Source organism: Piliocolobus tephrosceles, chromosome 11 (genome assembly GCF_002776525.5).
Source record: "Piliocolobus tephrosceles isolate RC106 chromosome 11, ASM277652v3, whole genome shotgun sequence".
NCBI classification, from domain to species: Eukaryota; Metazoa; Chordata; class Mammalia; order Primates; family Cercopithecidae; genus Piliocolobus; species Piliocolobus tephrosceles.
In genome coordinates, this window is record NC_045444.1 from 92,631,465 (window position 1) to 92,647,583 (window position 16,119).

General features: G+C 43.6%; 1 protein-coding gene across 6 annotated transcripts in view; it reads right to left on the minus strand.

Moving 5' to 3' along the window:
* Positions 1-395: 395 nt before the first annotated feature.
* Positions 396-16,119, minus strand: part of GPR1 (G protein-coupled receptor 1) — a 48,563-nt gene continuing 32,839 nt past the window's right edge. For all 6 annotated transcript variants that reach the window (XM_023217043.1, XM_023216997.1, XM_023217006.1 and 3 more), the window contains one exon: positions 396-2,338. In XM_023217043.1, the coding sequence (XP_023072811.1) occupies positions 1,243-2,310 (1,068 nt within the window). In that variant the 5' untranslated portion in view covers positions 2,311-2,338 and the 3' untranslated portion in view covers positions 396-1,242. The remainder of the gene's footprint in view (positions 2,339-16,119) is intronic.

Genomic DNA, 16,119 nt, shown 5'->3' on the forward strand with positions numbered 1-16,119 from the left:
AGAGGGAGTGAAGGGGATGTCTTAGGCAGCTTCCAGCTGTGATTTGCATCATCTCAGTCCAGCTGATGCTCCAGATATTGCAAAGCAGAGAGAGATGAACCTCCCTTCTGACTTCTTTGAATTCCTGACCCTCAGAATTGTGAGAATCATATCACAAGTATAAATTGTTTTAAGAACTAGGGTTGGGAGGAGTTTATTAATCATCGTTAGTTAACTGGGTTTTTGGAGTGTAGCGACAGTATCTGTGGACACCGTCTCAGGAACATGAGCTGTCATATCCCCTCCTCTTCCACTTCCCATCGCAACCAATAAAGGCTGTTCCTACTATAAAAAACAAAGAGAGAGAGAGAGGGAGAAAGAAGAAAAAAATTCCAAATCATTAACTAAAACAGATGTTTTAAGATCACCAACAATTACTTTAATTCATAAATGTATATACATAGATTACATAAAGAAATTAAGTACACATGTTGCATTTTAAAAATGTGTCTAGTAGGTTATTTGTACAAAATTAAAATGAATTTAAGAAAACATTGTAATGTTTTAAAAATTGGTTAATCATATATTTATTTATTTTTGAGACAGAGTTTTGCTCTTGTTGCCCAGGCTAGAGTGCAGTGGTATGATATCGGCTGACCACAACCTCTGTCTCCCAGGTTCAAGTGATTCTCCTGCCTCAGCCTCCTGAGTAGTTGGGATTACAGGCATGTGCCACCATGACCGGCTAATTTTGTATTTTTAGTAGAGACGGGGTTTCTCCATGTTGGTCAGGCTGGTCTCAAACTCCCAACCTCAGGTGATCTGCCCGCCTTGGCCTCCCAAAGTGCTGAGATTACAGGTGTGAGCCACTGTGCCCGGCCAATCATATATTCAATATTAAGACTTAAGGCTTTAGAAAAGTTATTATTTAAAAAATAACTGATATTGCTTCAAAAGTGATTAATTCACCATGGTATAATTAGCAAGAATGATGCATTTCATTTAAGTTGCAGAAAAAATTATGTGGATCCTTCCTAAGTATTTTCAGTTTTTAAAAAAATTTTTATTGCCACATCACAAGGAGTCAAAAGGATCCTTCCTAAGTTTCATATCCACACAAAAATGTGATGCCTATATAGTCACCAGAAACAATAACAATAAAAGTAGAGTCAGCTCTCTATCTTGGAAACAATTTTAATCTGAAAGCATCAGTCAGAGGACCCACATAAAAAGCCATATACTGATTTGTGGAAAAGTAATAACTTATTGGGCTGTTTCCAGGAGACACAGATTCTTGGTTTCTGAGTTCCTGAGCTGTTCACTCACTGTGCCAGAACAGCCGACTTCCCACAGTGTGTACTTGAGTATCTCAGCAACTGAGGATCGGAAGCGAGCTTGGAACTTCTTACTAATTAGGACATAAAGGATGGGGTTCAAGCAACTATTGAGGAATGCCAAACCAGTGGAGAGAGGGATTCCAGCCTGCATCACATGGTGGGAATAGCTATTGTGGTGAATGGTGAGCTCCCAAATGCTAAACAGGTGATAAGGAGTCCAGCAAACCACGAAGGCCACAACCACAACCAGAATTGTCCAGAAATGCCTACTGGAGATCAGGATGCTTCGCTTCTTCACCTTGAAGATGAGACACAAGTAGCAAATACTCATTGTTAGCAAAGGGAAGAGATAGCCAAGAATAAATTTCACCCAGGTCAGAACATGGTGCCTGATCAAAGTGAGGTCAGGATCATGCTTCTGAAAATTGTTATAGCAAAGAGTATGATTATTGAACTCCACAGTGTCCCGGAAGTATAGGGCGGGACCGCCAATTAGAGATGCCAAAAGCCAGATGAATATAATGACAATCAGAGAGTTCTTGAGGGTTCGATGCCGATGAGATAAGACAGGATGGATCAAGTGGATGTAGTGGTCCAGGCTGATTACTGTCAGAAAAAAAACACTGGCAAACATGTTCAACTGGGCAGTGAAGGAATTGGCTTTGCACAGCCATATGCCAAAGGGCCAGTGGAAATTCATGACCACATACGAGATGTACAGGGGCAGGAAGAGAAGAAAAATGAAATCTGCAATGGCTAGATTGAGGAACCACAGAGTGGTGACTGTCTTCTTCCACTTGAACCCCGTGAACCAAATAACAATGGCATTTCCTGGAATTCCCAGAACAAAAGATAAACAATATAACACCAGGGAGACCCAGTGAACAACTCCCAGCTGGACTTTTTCCTCCAAATCAGACTCCAGAGAGTAATAGTCTAGGGCATAGGAATAGTTTTCAAATTCTTCAAATAATGTTTCCTCCAAATCTTCCATGACCTTGCTAAATGGAGAATGAAGAAATCTGTAGAAGCAAATTTAAAAAGAAAGAAAAAAAATTTTTTAAAGGAAAATAAAAGTTCAGTGAATGATAAGGAACATGAAGATAAAAATATTTCAGGTTATGGACTAGACATAGTATTTTTTTTCTTTTCTTTTTTTTGAGACAGGGTCTCACTCTGTTGCCCAAGCTGGAGTGCAATGGCATGATTTTGGCTCACTGCAGCCTTGACCTCCTAGGCTCAAGTGCCTCCTACCTCAGCTTCCCCAGTAACTAGGACCACAGGTGCTCACGACCATGCCCAGCCAATTTTTAAATTTTTTTAGAGACAAGGTCTCACTATGTTGCCCAGGCTGGTCTTGAACTCCTGGGCTCAAGTGATCCTCCTACCTCAGCCTCCCAAAATGCTGGGATTACAGACATGAGCAACTATGCCCAGCAAACACAGTATATTTTTTGATAGGACTTGTGGTTATACTCCATATGTTCAAGTCTTGGTGAGCCTCAGTTTCACTCTGATTATCATTCTCCCAGCATGAGAGTCCATTTCTGTAAATTATTTAGTAATTGGTAAATTAAAATGACAGACTACAGTTATAATTCTTCTGTTTGTAATGCTTGTAGGGCTGACTAGAGAGAATCTAACATTCAACAAGCATTTATTAGATTCCTATATGCATTATGATTTTATGACAAATGCAAAAGAAAACAGATTAATACTTACAGAGTGATAACTTCACAATCTGTATTTCAGCCAGGCACAGTGGCTCACACCTGTAATCCCAGCACTTTGGGAGGCTGAGGCAGGGAGATCACTCGAGACCAGCCTGGAAAATATAGCAAAAACCTGTGTCTACAGAAAAAATTTTTTTTAAATAGCCACGTCTGGTGGCTCATACTGTAGTCCCAACTCAGGAGGCTGAGGCAAGATGATAGCATGAGCCCAGGAGTTTGAGGCTGCAGTGAGCTATGATCAAGCCAGTGCACTCCAGCCTGGACAACAGAGCAGGACCCCACCTCAAAACAAAAAATTTTCCTGAAAAATCTGGATTTGTTGTTGCCCTGACTACTTAAACTCTAGATAAAGAGTTCCAACTCCTTCCTAGATAAATCCACCTGCAGGTCACTGGAGATTTTGACCTGAGATTTTGCATCCAAGGATGTTTTGAGTCCATGTTTATGAAAGCAAACATAGTAATCAGAATTATATCAATATAGATGGCTTCTCATCCAAAAGGTGGCTTTTGGAGTAAATTTGATTATGACCACTTAATTTCTATATTAATTTCCTACAGAATGCAATTAAGCTTTATTTAAATTTTTATCTTATTAATTCTTTTCTATAATAATTTATGACAAAGATTAGATTTTTTTTTTTTTTTGACAGCCCCCTTTTTTTTTTTTTTTTTTTTTTTTTTTGAGACAACCTCCTGTCACCAAGGCTGGAGTGCATGGCGTGATCTCGGCTCACTGTAGCCTCTGCTTCCTGGGCTCAATCAATTCTCCTGCTTCAGCCTCCTGAGTAGTTGGGATTACAGATGCCTGCTACCATCCCTGGCTAATTTTTGTATTTTTAGTAGAGACAGGGTTTCACCATGTTGACCAGGCTGGTCTCAAACTCCTGAGATCCACCCATCTCAGCCTCCCAAAGTGCTGGGATTACAGGTGTAAGCCAGAGTGTCTGGCCAAAGATGGTATTTATTAATCAGTTTTACTTTAATTTTTGCCCATACCAAATTTTGTCTCTTAGAATTTCGACCAAAGTAAGTTTTATTTTGTGCCCACCGCCCTGCCCTTTTTTTTTTTTTGAGACGGAGTTTTGCTCTTGTTGACCAAGCTGGAGTGCAATGGCATGATCTTGGCTCACCTCAACCTCGCCTCCCAGGTTCAAGCAATTCTCCTGCCTCAGCCTCCTGAGTAGCTGGAATTACAGGCATGTGCCACCATGCCCGGCTAATTTTTGTATTTTTAGTAGAGACATGGTTTCTCCATGTTGGTCAGGCCGGTGTCGAACTCCCAACTTCAGGTAATTCGCCCGCCTCTGCGTCTCAAAGTACTGGGATTATAGGCATGAGCCACTGCACCCAGACTTTTTTTTTTTTTTTTTTGAGACGGAGTTTTGCTTGTTGCCAGGCTGGAGTGCAGTGATGCCATCTCGGCTCATTGCAACCTCCACCTCCTGGGTTCAAGCAATTCTCCTGCCTCCGCCTCCAGGTATTTTTAGTAGAGACAGGGTTTCACCATGTTGTCCAGGATGGTCTCAATCTCTTGACCTCGTGATCCACTCACCTCGGCCTCCCAAAGTGCTGGGATTATAGTAATAAGCCACCCCGCCTGGCCCCTCTGCCTTTTTTCTCATCAAGGCCAGTTTTCTGGGTTAAGAAGACTTGAATGTCAGTTTTTCAACCAGCACAAAAATGTACTGTGTGCAACTCTGTCTTCTTCCATTTTATTTTGTGCTATTTATATCTGTAGTATTGAAGATCAAGCAGAAAAAAGATTAATAGTTATATTCATTTCGTGGAGCTACAATCATACATGAGGCAAATATGTAAAATTTTAGATTATAGTATAAAGAGGTCAAAACATCCTGTGTTGCTCACAGTCATCTCAAATTCATCATCCTACCTAAAACCTTCTGAGAAATCTAGCAGGACGTAATTAAAAATCAAAAGCAATTTATTCCCTTCCTCCCAACCCTAACCCAGCAACTTTTTGTTCTTCAATATTCAATTCAAATACCACCTTTCTTAGAAAATTTTCTGACTTACATTCCTGCGTATAATAATAATTATTGGCCGGGAGCGGTGGCTCAAGCCTGTAATCCCAGCACTTTGGGAGGCCGAGACGGGCGGATCATGAGGTCAGGAGTTCGAGACCATCCTGGCTAACACGGTGAAACCCCGTCTCTACTAAAAAATACAAAAAAAGCTAGCCGGGCGAGGTGGCTGGTGCCTGCAGTCCCAGCTACTTGGGAGGCTGAGGCAGGAGAATGGCGTAAACCCGGGAGGCGGAGCTTGCAGTGAGCTGAGATCCGGCCACTGCACTCCAGCCCGGGCGACACAGCGAGACTCCGTCTCAAAATAATAATAATAATAATAATTATTATTATTATTATTATTATTATTAAAACAATTTACAATAAAATAATAGTCAATGTTATTGCGAATTCACTAGATGCCAGACATACATGATCTAATTTGATCCTCATAAGAATCTTACATACACTTGTAATCCCAGTGCTTTGGGAGGCTAAGGCAGGAGGATTGCTTGAGCCTAGGAGTTTGAGACAAGCCTGGGCGACAAAGTGAGAAATTGTCTCTTAAAAAGAAAAAGATCTTACATTGTAGGTAACTACAGGTGACCCTTGAAAAACATGGGGGGTGCCTAGAGGCACTGACCCCACACACAGTAAAAAAATCTACATAAAGCTTTTCATCGTTGTTGAGACATAGTCTCCCGCTGTCACCCAGGTCAGAGTGCAGGGACACAATCATAGCTCAATGAAGCTTCAAACTCTGAGGCTCAAGTGATTCTCCCACCTCAATCTCCCAAGTAGCTGGGACTACAGAAGTACACCACCATGTCTGGCTGACATTTTTATTTTTGTAGAGATGGGGTCTTGTTATGTTGCCCGGGCTGGTCTTGAACTCTTATTATTTGGAGACAGTGTCTTGCCCTGTTGCCCAAGCTGGAGTATAGTGGCGCAATCTCGGCTCACTGTAACCTCCACCTCCTGGGTTCAAGTGATTCTCCTGCCTCAGCTTCCCTAGTAGCTGGGATTACAGATGTCCGCCACCATGCCTTACTAATTTTTATATTTATAGTACAGATGGGGTTTCACCTTCTTGGCCAGGCTGGTCTTGAACTCCTGACCTCAGGTGATCTGCCCGCCTTGGCCTCCCAAAGTGTTGGGATTATAGGCGTGAGCCGCCATGCCTGGCCTTACTACTATTATTATTATTATTATTATTACTGAAACCAACTCTTTCGCTCTGTTGCCCAGACTGGAGTGCAGTGGTGCGATCTTGGCTCACTGCAACTTCTGCCTCCTGGGTTCAAGAGATTCTCCTCCCTCAGCCTCCCAAGTAGCTGAGACTAAAGGCTTGTGCCACCATGCCTGACTAATTTTTGTATTTTTAGTAGAGACAGTGTTTCACCAAGTTGGCCAAGCTGGTCTTGATCTCCTGACCTCAAGTAATCTGCCCATCTCAGCCTCCCAAAGTGCTGGAATTACAGGTGTGAGCCACCACGCCTGGTCCTATTTCTTTTTTTTAGAAACGAGTATCACAGCCGGGCGTGGTGGCTCACGCCTGTAATCCCAGCACTTTGGGAGGCCGAGGCGGGCGGATCACAAGGTCAGGAGATCGAGACCATCCTGGCTAAGACGGTGAAACCCCGTCTCTGCTAAAAATACAAAAAATTAGCCGGGCGCGTTGGCAGGCGCCTGTAGTCCCCGCTACTCGGGAGGCTGAGACAGGAGAATGGCGTGAACCCGGGAGGCGGAGCTTGCAGTGAGCCGAGATCGCGCCACTGCACTCCAGCCTGGGTGATGAGCAAGACTCCATCTCAAAAAAAAAAAAAAAAAGAAAAGAAACGAGTATCACTATGTTGCCCAGGCTGGACTCAAACTCCTGAGCTCAAGGGTTCTTCCTAACTCAGCCTCCTCAGTAGCTGAGACTACAGGAACACACCACCAAACTTGACTTGCATATAACTTTTGACTCCCCCAAAACTTAACTATTAATAGCCTTCTGTTGATCAAAAGCCTTACTAATGACATAAAGCATCAATAAACACATATTTTGTATGTTTTATGTATTATATACTGTATTCTTGCAATAGAGTAAGTTAGACAAAAGAAAATGTTATTAGGAAATCATAAGGGGCTGAGAGCAGTGGCTCTTGCCTATAATCCCAGCACTTTGGGAGGCCGAGGTGAGTGGATCACCTGAGGTCAGAAGCTTGAGACCAGCCTAACCAACATGATGAAACCCTGTCTCTACTAAACATACAAAATTAGCTAGGTATGGTGGTACATGCCTGTAATCCCAGCTGCTCGGGAGGCTGAGACAGGAGAATTGCTTGAACCTGGGAGGTGGAGGTTGTAGTGAGCTGAGATCGTACCATTGCACTCCAGCCTGGGCAACAAGAGCAAAACTCCATCTCAATTTAAAAAAAAAAAAAGGGAAATCATAAGGAAGAAAACATGTATTTACTAGTCATTAAGTGCAAGTAGACCATCATAAAGGGCTTCATCTTCATCATCTTCACAACAATAGGTTGCAGATGAGGAAGAAGATGGGTGGGTCTTGCTGTCTCGGGATGGTAGGGGCAGAGGGAAAAAAATCTATGCCTAAGTGAATCTGCACAGTTGAAACCCATGTTGTTCAAGGGTCAACTGTACTATTATTGGTCTCATTTATAAGAAACAACACTGAAGCTTATAGCAGCTTAGTGACTTACTCAAGATCACACAACCTGCAATTGCAGAGTCAGGATCTAAAGTCAGATCTGTTGGACCCATGGCCTGAGCTCTTAACCACCACAGCATTCCCCTCTTCTATCATACTTGTCTTATCACACTTAACACATTATGTTGTCATTAATTTATTTTTAATTTCTCCCCTAATAGACTGTGAACTCTTTGAGAATAAGGACTGTCATTGCTGTACCCCCAGTGCCTTGTAGAGCTTAATATATCACAGATGATTAACAGATGCTTAATAAATGATTGGCTCCCATTCCAAACCAAAGATAATTTTAAAACTTTAAGTGAGATTTTGTGAGTTCACCCCTACGTCAGTGTCACTGCCAGACTGTCTCTAACCTTGACCCACAGTTCCAGTTTTTTTTTTTTTTTTGAGATGGAGTCTCACTCTGTCGCCCAGGCTGGAGTACAGTGGTGTGATCTGGGCTCACTGCAACCATTGCCCCCCGAGTTCAAGCGATTCTCCTGCCTCAGCCTCCTGAGTAGTTGGGATTACAACTGCCACCACGCCCGGCTAATTTTTTTTTTTTTTTTTTTTTGTATTTTTAGTAGAGACAGAGTTTCACCATGTTGGCCAGGCTGGTCTTGAACTCCTGACCTCATGATCCACCCGCCTCGGCCTCCCAAAGTGCTGGGATTACAGGAGTGAGCCACCGTGCCCGGCCAACCCACAGTTCTATCACCAGGATCTTGGCTTATTCCTCAACACCAAATCCCTTCCTTCGCGGGTCCCACTCCAGTGAGCAAGAATTGGCTCCTGTGGTGGTGCCCTGTTCTTTCAGACCTGGGATCTCGCTCTGCCCTCTCACTCACTCCTTCTGGTGACTGACTCTCCCCAGTGTCAGATCCTTGCCAGCTTAGTCTAAAACTTTGTCTTTTCTGTGTACTAGGACATCCTTACCTTCCAGGTGCCTATGATCTGTTCCTTTAGGCTATTAGCAATTCAGAAGCCATATGGCCTATGGGGTGGTCTGAATCACCTTATAAAACCCTAAACAGAATCTCATTCCCCAAACAAAGAAAAGCCCATGGAAGACCCCTAATAGCTTCTAACCACTATCCTCACCAAAAGTCAGGAGCCTCCCCTTCCAATGTCATTACTGACCCTGCTAGGACAGTGTGATCATCTCAGGGCCTGTTGAAGGCAACCATCTTCTTCTGCATTCTGTTGGGGAAGGGGGTTGGAGGGTGGGATAGTGCTATGTTTACATGTGTGTGCGTATGCCTTGAGGATGAGTGATCTATCTGAACAGAACACCTTCAAACAGAAAGCCCTGCACCAGAGAGGTTCTAATCTTCCAGGAAGCAGATGAATACATTAGATTTAAGGTGTAGTTCAGGCTTGGAGAAAAAGCTTCAAGAACAGCTGGTTGATGCTCACCTGAATCTTTTATGGGAAACAGGCACTTAGGAAGTCCCCTAAGACGTACAGCAGATGTTTTTGCGTGATGGTGATGGTGAGGCGTAGGGATAGAGTGGAGAAAAGAGAGACGGCAGAACTTAGCAACTGTCCTACTGAGTCCTTGAGTAGACACAGTTAACTTTTGAAGACATACTCTTGTTTACCTATTATACTATGTTTGGCTATTGCTTTACAGTTTTCAGTTACTTCCCAATCTAAGTAAGTTTCCAGACCTCATTTAAACCTTTCCAAATATCTAGAGACTAAATGTATTCATTTCCTAGGGCTGCAGTAACAAAGCACCAGAAACTGCTTGGCCTAAGACAACAGAAATGTATTGTCTCACAGTCTGGAGGCTAAGTCTGAAATCAAGGTTATTTCCTTCTGAGGGCTATCCTGGAAAATCTTTTCCATGCCTCTTGCCTAGCTTCTTGTGGTTTGCTGGCAAACACTGGCTTTCCTTGGCCTGTACACGTGTTACACTGATCTCTGCCTACATCTCCACATAGCATTTTCCCTGTGTGACTCTGTGTCTAAATTTCCCCTTTATATAAAGCCAGCAGTCATTTTGGATTAGGGCCCACCCTTACCTCATTCTATTTTCTATTCTATTGCCTCTGTAAAGACCCCATTTCTCTCTCTCTCTTTTTTTAAATTTTTACATTTTTTTTATTTTTTATTTTTTTAGACAGGGTTTCGCTCTTGTTGCCTAAGCTGGAGTGCAGTGGCATGATCTCGGCTCACTGCAACCTCTGTCTCCTGGGTTCAAGCGATTCTCCTGCCTCAGCCTCCTGAGTAGCTGGGACTACAGGCGTGTGCCACCACATCTGGCTAATTTTTATATTTTTAGTAGAGACGGGGTTTCACTCTATTGGCCAGTCTGGTCTCGAACTCCTGACCTCGTGATCTGGCTGCCTCAGCCTCCCAAAGTGCTGGGATTACAGGCATGAGCCACTGTGCCCAACCTAGACCCCATTTCAAATAAGGTCACAGTCGGCCGGGCGCGGTGGCTCAAGCCTGTAATCCCAGCACTTTGGGAGGCCGAGACAGGCGGATCACGAGGTCAGGAGATCGAGACCATCCTGGCTAACACGGTGAAATCCCGTCTCTACTAAAAATACAAAAACTAGCCAGGCGAGGTGGCGGGCGCCTGTAGTCCCAGCTACTGGGGAGGCTGAGGCAGGAGAATGGCGTGAACCCGGGAGGCAGAGCTTGCAGTGAGCTGAGATCCGGCCACTGCACTCCAGCCCAGGCGACAGAGCGAGACTCCGTCTCAAAAAAATAAAATAAAATAAAAAATAAGGTCATAGTCTGAGATAATGGGGATTAGGACTTCAACATATCTTTTTTTGGTGGGGGAGGAGGGTTACTATACAACCCATAAGACTAACTCAGGAGTGGCAACCACCATTTTTGAATCCCGATCACTCATTCATTCAGTCAATATTTGGTGTGCTCACATTGTTCAGGCACTACTCTACCTGACTGAGATACTTCACTAAATAAGACAACTATTTCTTCCCTCTTAGATTTTATATTTACCAGGTAGGGATAGATAGTAAAAAAAAGTAATTAAAATTACATAGTATATTAAAATACGGTAAGTGCTATAGAAAGATGAAAAAATTGAACAGGATAAAGGGAATAGAAGGTGGTTTTAACTTTCTTTCTTTCTTTTCTTTAAGACAGAGTCTTGCTCTGTTGCCTAGGCTGGAGTGCAGTGGCATGATCTCGACTCACTGCAGCCTTCGCATCCTGGGTTCCAGTGATTCTCCTGCCTCGGCCTCCAAGTAGCTGGGATTACAGGCATGAGCCACCACAGCCAGCTAATTTTCATATTTTTAGTACAGATGGGGTTTCACCATGTTGGCCAGGCTGGTCTCAAACTGCTGACTTCAAGTGATCTGCCTATCTCAGCATCCCAAATGCTAGGATTACAGGCTTGAGCCACTGCACCCAGCCTGGTTTTAATTTTCAATATGGTGGTCTGAGAAGGACTCATTGAGAAAATAACAGCAAAGGCTTGATGGAGGTGAGGGAATTAGTCTTGGATACTTCCAGCAAGAGTGTTCCAGGCACTCTTGCTATGGCAGAAGTGTGTCTAACATATTCTAGAAGCAATAAGGATGCCAGTCTGTCTAGGATAGAATGAGAAAACCAAGCAAGAGGAAGATGAGAAGGAAAAAATTCAACAAGAATGTAGGAGGTTACATCATATAGACGCTTGTCAGCCTTTGAAGGATTTTTGCAAAGGGAAAAAGCAATCTGATTTTCATTATAGAAAGATCCCTCTTTCCGCTCTGTTGAGGATAGACTGTTAGGTACAATGGTGGGGCAAACAAGTAAGAAATAGGCAGACCAGATGGAAAATTATTGCAATAATCCTGGCCAGAGATGACAGTGGCTTGGAATAGGTGGTAGCAGTGAAGGTGATGGGAAATGATTAGATTCTAGGTATATTTTGAAGAGAGAACCAACAGTTTTCTTGAAGTCAAATATAACCCCAGACATTGGAGCCTTCTGTACCAGAGTCCAAGGACTTCTACATCCCCTTTCCTCCTCTTCTCGTGGAGTAGAATATAGATGCAGTGATGAGCCCCCTTGCACCATATAAATGAAGAAAACATGGGTTTTCATTAATAGAAGTTTGGGCCCCGGGTAACCTCATGGAACACAGCTGCCCTACTTTTCTGGACCACTTCCTTTGGATTACTAAGTGAAAATATTCTCCTGGAATCCTTTTGGGCTATTTATTTTTTTCTTACAAAACTGAGTGGGTCTGTGGAATGCGCTTTTTTTTTTTAACGGGGTCTCACACTGTCACCCAGGCTGGAGTGCAGCGGCCGGATCTCCGCTCACTGCAAGCTCCGCCTCCCGGGTTCACTCCATTCTCCTGCCTCAGCCCCCAAGTAGCTGGGACTACAGGTGCCCACTACCACGCCCACCTAATTTTTTATATTTTTAGTAGAGACAGGGTTTCACTGTGTTAGCTAGGATGGTCTCAATCTCCTGACCTCGTGATCCGCCCATCTCAGCCTCCCAAAGTGCTGGGATTACAGGCCTTAGCCACCGCACCCGGCTGGAATGGGCTTTTGTTAAAGCAGCTGAACCTGTATCCTAACTAATATAACTTCTCTAGGCCCTACCTTTGAGCACTGTGGTGGAGTCCTGGCAGTGCTCACCTCCTGTGACAAGATGTTATAAGAAGTCTTCGAGGTAGGAGCTATTTCTCACAATGGTTATGGCTTCAGAAGCTCACTGGAGGAGGCAGAGGGGAGCTTCCCTTAGAGGGGACAGAAAGGGAAAGAAGCTGGCCTTAGGAGGAGGAACTCTTACCCCAGCAATGGGTAGGGAGGTATTTAGGAAATCCCCTTTTTAGCCATGAAGACTTAACGTGAAGGAGGTTTTGCAGTTGACTATGGTAGGTTAAAGAGGTGCTGCTGGTAAGACTCTGCTGCCTTTTTTTCTGCTGCCTTTTTTTTTTTTTTTTTTTTAAGACAGGGGTTTTGCTCTGTCACCCAGACTGGAGAGCAGTGGCAGAATCATGGCTCACTAGGCAGTAACTCAGTTACCCTGATAAGAGAATGAAGTAGGCCGGGCACAGGGGCCCACACCTGTAATCCCAGCACTTTTGGAGGCTGAGGCGAGGGCTCTGCTTGAGCCCAGGAGTTCAAGACCAGCCTGGGCAACATATTGAAGACCCTGCCTCTATGAAAATAAGAATACATTTTTTTCCAGAAAAGAGAATGAAGGCCAAGCCTGGTGGCTCATGCCTGTAATCTCAGCACTTTGGGAGGCCAAGATGGGCAGATCACTTGAAGTCAGGAGTTCGAGACCAGGTTGGCCAACATGGCAAAACCCCGTCTCTACTAAAAACACAAAAATTAGCCAGGTGCAGTAAGGCGGAGGTTGCAGTGAGCTGAGATCACACCACTGCACTCCAGTCTGGCAAAAGAATGAGACTCTATCTCAAAAAATAAAATAAAAAAAAGAATGAAGTAGAAGTGGGTGAGGTGTCTGCTAAGTTGTACTTTGAACTAGAAACATGGTTGAGTGCAATTTTGGGGCAGAGCACAGCTTACAGGTAGGAATTGACAGACCCAATCTGTGGAGATTAGAGGGTGAAAATGAACTGTGTAATAATGCAATCTCAAAGTAATATCAGTGCTTTCAAAGGAAAAATGTGTTTACAAAGAAAGCTTACTACCTTGAGCATTTCTGCCAACTTAAATTTAAGGGCCTATAGAGATGTTTCTTTAAATTATTAAAAAGTGGTATTACACTGTATAATCAATCATGTCGTGTTGTAGTTCCCTGGTTATTTTTGGTGGGATAAGAGAGAAAGGACAAAAAGAGACACAAAAAGAAAATGGGGGAAATTTTTCCTCAATTTAGCTGTGTGAAGATATACATATATACATGCACACACACATATACATATGCATATATACAAATAGTTTTTGAGGGCTGATGGGAGGATGTGAATGAAGGATCAGAGGTAAATAGGAGGGATGTCTGGGAGATAGAAAGAAGCTGTGGTGGGCAGTAATCAGAAATGAAGACACATAGTAGGCGGATATTAGGTCTCTCTTTTTTTTTTTTTTTTTTTTGAGACAGAGTCTCTTTCTGTCATTCAGGCTGCAGTGGAGTGGTGCAGTCTCGGCTCACTGCAACCTCCACCTCCCAGATTCAAGCAATTCTCACTTGAGAATCAAGTGTGAAAAATCAAGTGATTTTTGTGCCTCAGCCTCCCAAGTAGCTGGGATTACAGGCATGCGCCACCACACCTGGCTAATTTTTGTATTTTTAGTAGATACAGGGTTTTGCCATGTTGGACAGGCTGGCCTTGAACTCCTGACCTCAAGTGCTCCACCCCCTTTGACCTCCCAAAGTGCTGGGATTACAGGTGCGAGCCACCACACCCGGCAGCATTAGGTCTTTAAATCCAGGTTTAAAATAAAGAGGATCATTAAACAGGCAAGATCAAGTGGTCTTGGTGGGCAGTGACTTTCCATTGAGATGTCCATGTAGTTTTCTCAGTTTGGAGGAGCACAATAACAATGCCAGGATGAGGCTTTTCAACTTGACAGAAAAGAGGAAATAGCTACTGTATTTGTCTTAAACCATAGGTGCTGCTGAAAGGCACGTAAATAATTCTGACTGAAATGAAGACTAATAAGGGTCTCTATGATCATGAAAAGTTTGTGTAGCCACTTAACCGCCAAGCCGTACTGTGAACAGGGATATATGTAGGGCCACCCAAGTCTATTAGAAGTGTGTGAAAAATGCTTGGTGTGAAGCAAAGTTCAGAGAACCTCCATGACGTCTCTGGTTTAAGTTCCATAGAAAGTGAAGGGACATATTTACTGCAGGGATTCAGCTGCTTCGAGGACCCACGTTATCACATTCCTGGGTTACTTCTACCTAGATATTCAAATGGCAAATCGTGTGCTTGTGGAGTATAGAACTACCTATTGAATTAAATAATCTGGAGTCTGATCTATTCAGATTTAATAGATGGCAAAGCTGAAACTCTTTTCTAAATAAATAAATTTTACTGCAAGAGATCTGGCAGAAAGTGTAATAATAAACAGTCTATAAAATCCAGATGATTTTGGGGAAGGACACCTGGTAGGAGTGTGTAACATTAAACTTTTAAGTGTGGCTTTAAACAAGGCTTGGCTGTAGAGGGAAACATTTTGTTCATCTACCTTGACAAAACACAAAGATTCCTTCTGGCAGAACATTTGGTGAATGAAGAGAGGTTTAATTTTGTTCTGTATTGTTGAGTTAGATGGGTTTTCATGGACCACTGCAAAAAACATACACCTCACAGAATCTTAAGGCAGTTTAGGCTCTAAGCTGGTTTGAACAGAGAGAAGGACTTGATATTGTGAACTTTGTCTATGTAGGTTGCCTGTGTAGGGTTCTCCACACACTCTGGTAAAAAGAACTCAAGCTCTGAATATGTTTCCTATTAACACCACAGCGGCCACTGGGGGAACATGTATTTTGCTTCTGACTAGATAACAGGAAGGAATAGAAAAGGCAGGGAGCAGTGGCTCACGCCCATAATCCCAGCACTTTGAGCGGCTGAGGCAGGTGGATCACTTGAGTCAGGAGTTCAAGACCAGCCTGGCCAACATGGTGAAACCCTGTCTCTACTAAAGATACAAAAATTAGCCAGGTGTGGTGGTGCGTGCCTGTCCCAGCTACTCAGGAGACTGAGGGAGGAGAACTGCTTGAACTCAGGAGGTGGAGGTTGCAGTGAGCCAAGATGGTGCCACTGCACTCCAGCCTGGGCAATAGAGTGAGACTTCATTTAAAAAAAAAAAAAAAAAAGGCCGGGCGCGGTGGCTCGAGCCTGTAATCCCAGCACTTTGGGAGGCCGAGACGGGCGGATCACGAGGTCAGGAGATCGAGACCATCCTGGCTAACACGGTGAAACCCCCTCTCTACTAAAAACACAAAAACTAGCCGGGCGAGGTGGCGGGCGCCTGTAGTCCCGGCTACTCCGGAGGCTGAGGCAGGAGAATGGCATAAACCCGGGAGGCAGAGCTTGCAGTGAGCTGAGATCCAGCCACTGCACTCCAGTCCGGGCGACAGAGCGAGACTCCGCCTCAAAAAAAAAAAAGAATGAATAGAAAGAATTGATGGACACAAGAGAGAAATTCTCCAGTGAAAACCGCAGATCCATGACCTATCAAACATATGGTCAGCAAGCTATTTTTCAAGGGCTGTCTTCTTAGGGAAGAAAAATTTTTTGAAACACGTATATGTGTGTTTTGCCCTGGGGAGGTGGTATTTGGGACACTGCTGAGTATTTTCCACTGTCAAACATAAACTATACTACACCCCAGAATGTACTCAAGATGTTTGGCATCAGTAGAGTATTTTCTTGCCATTCAGATG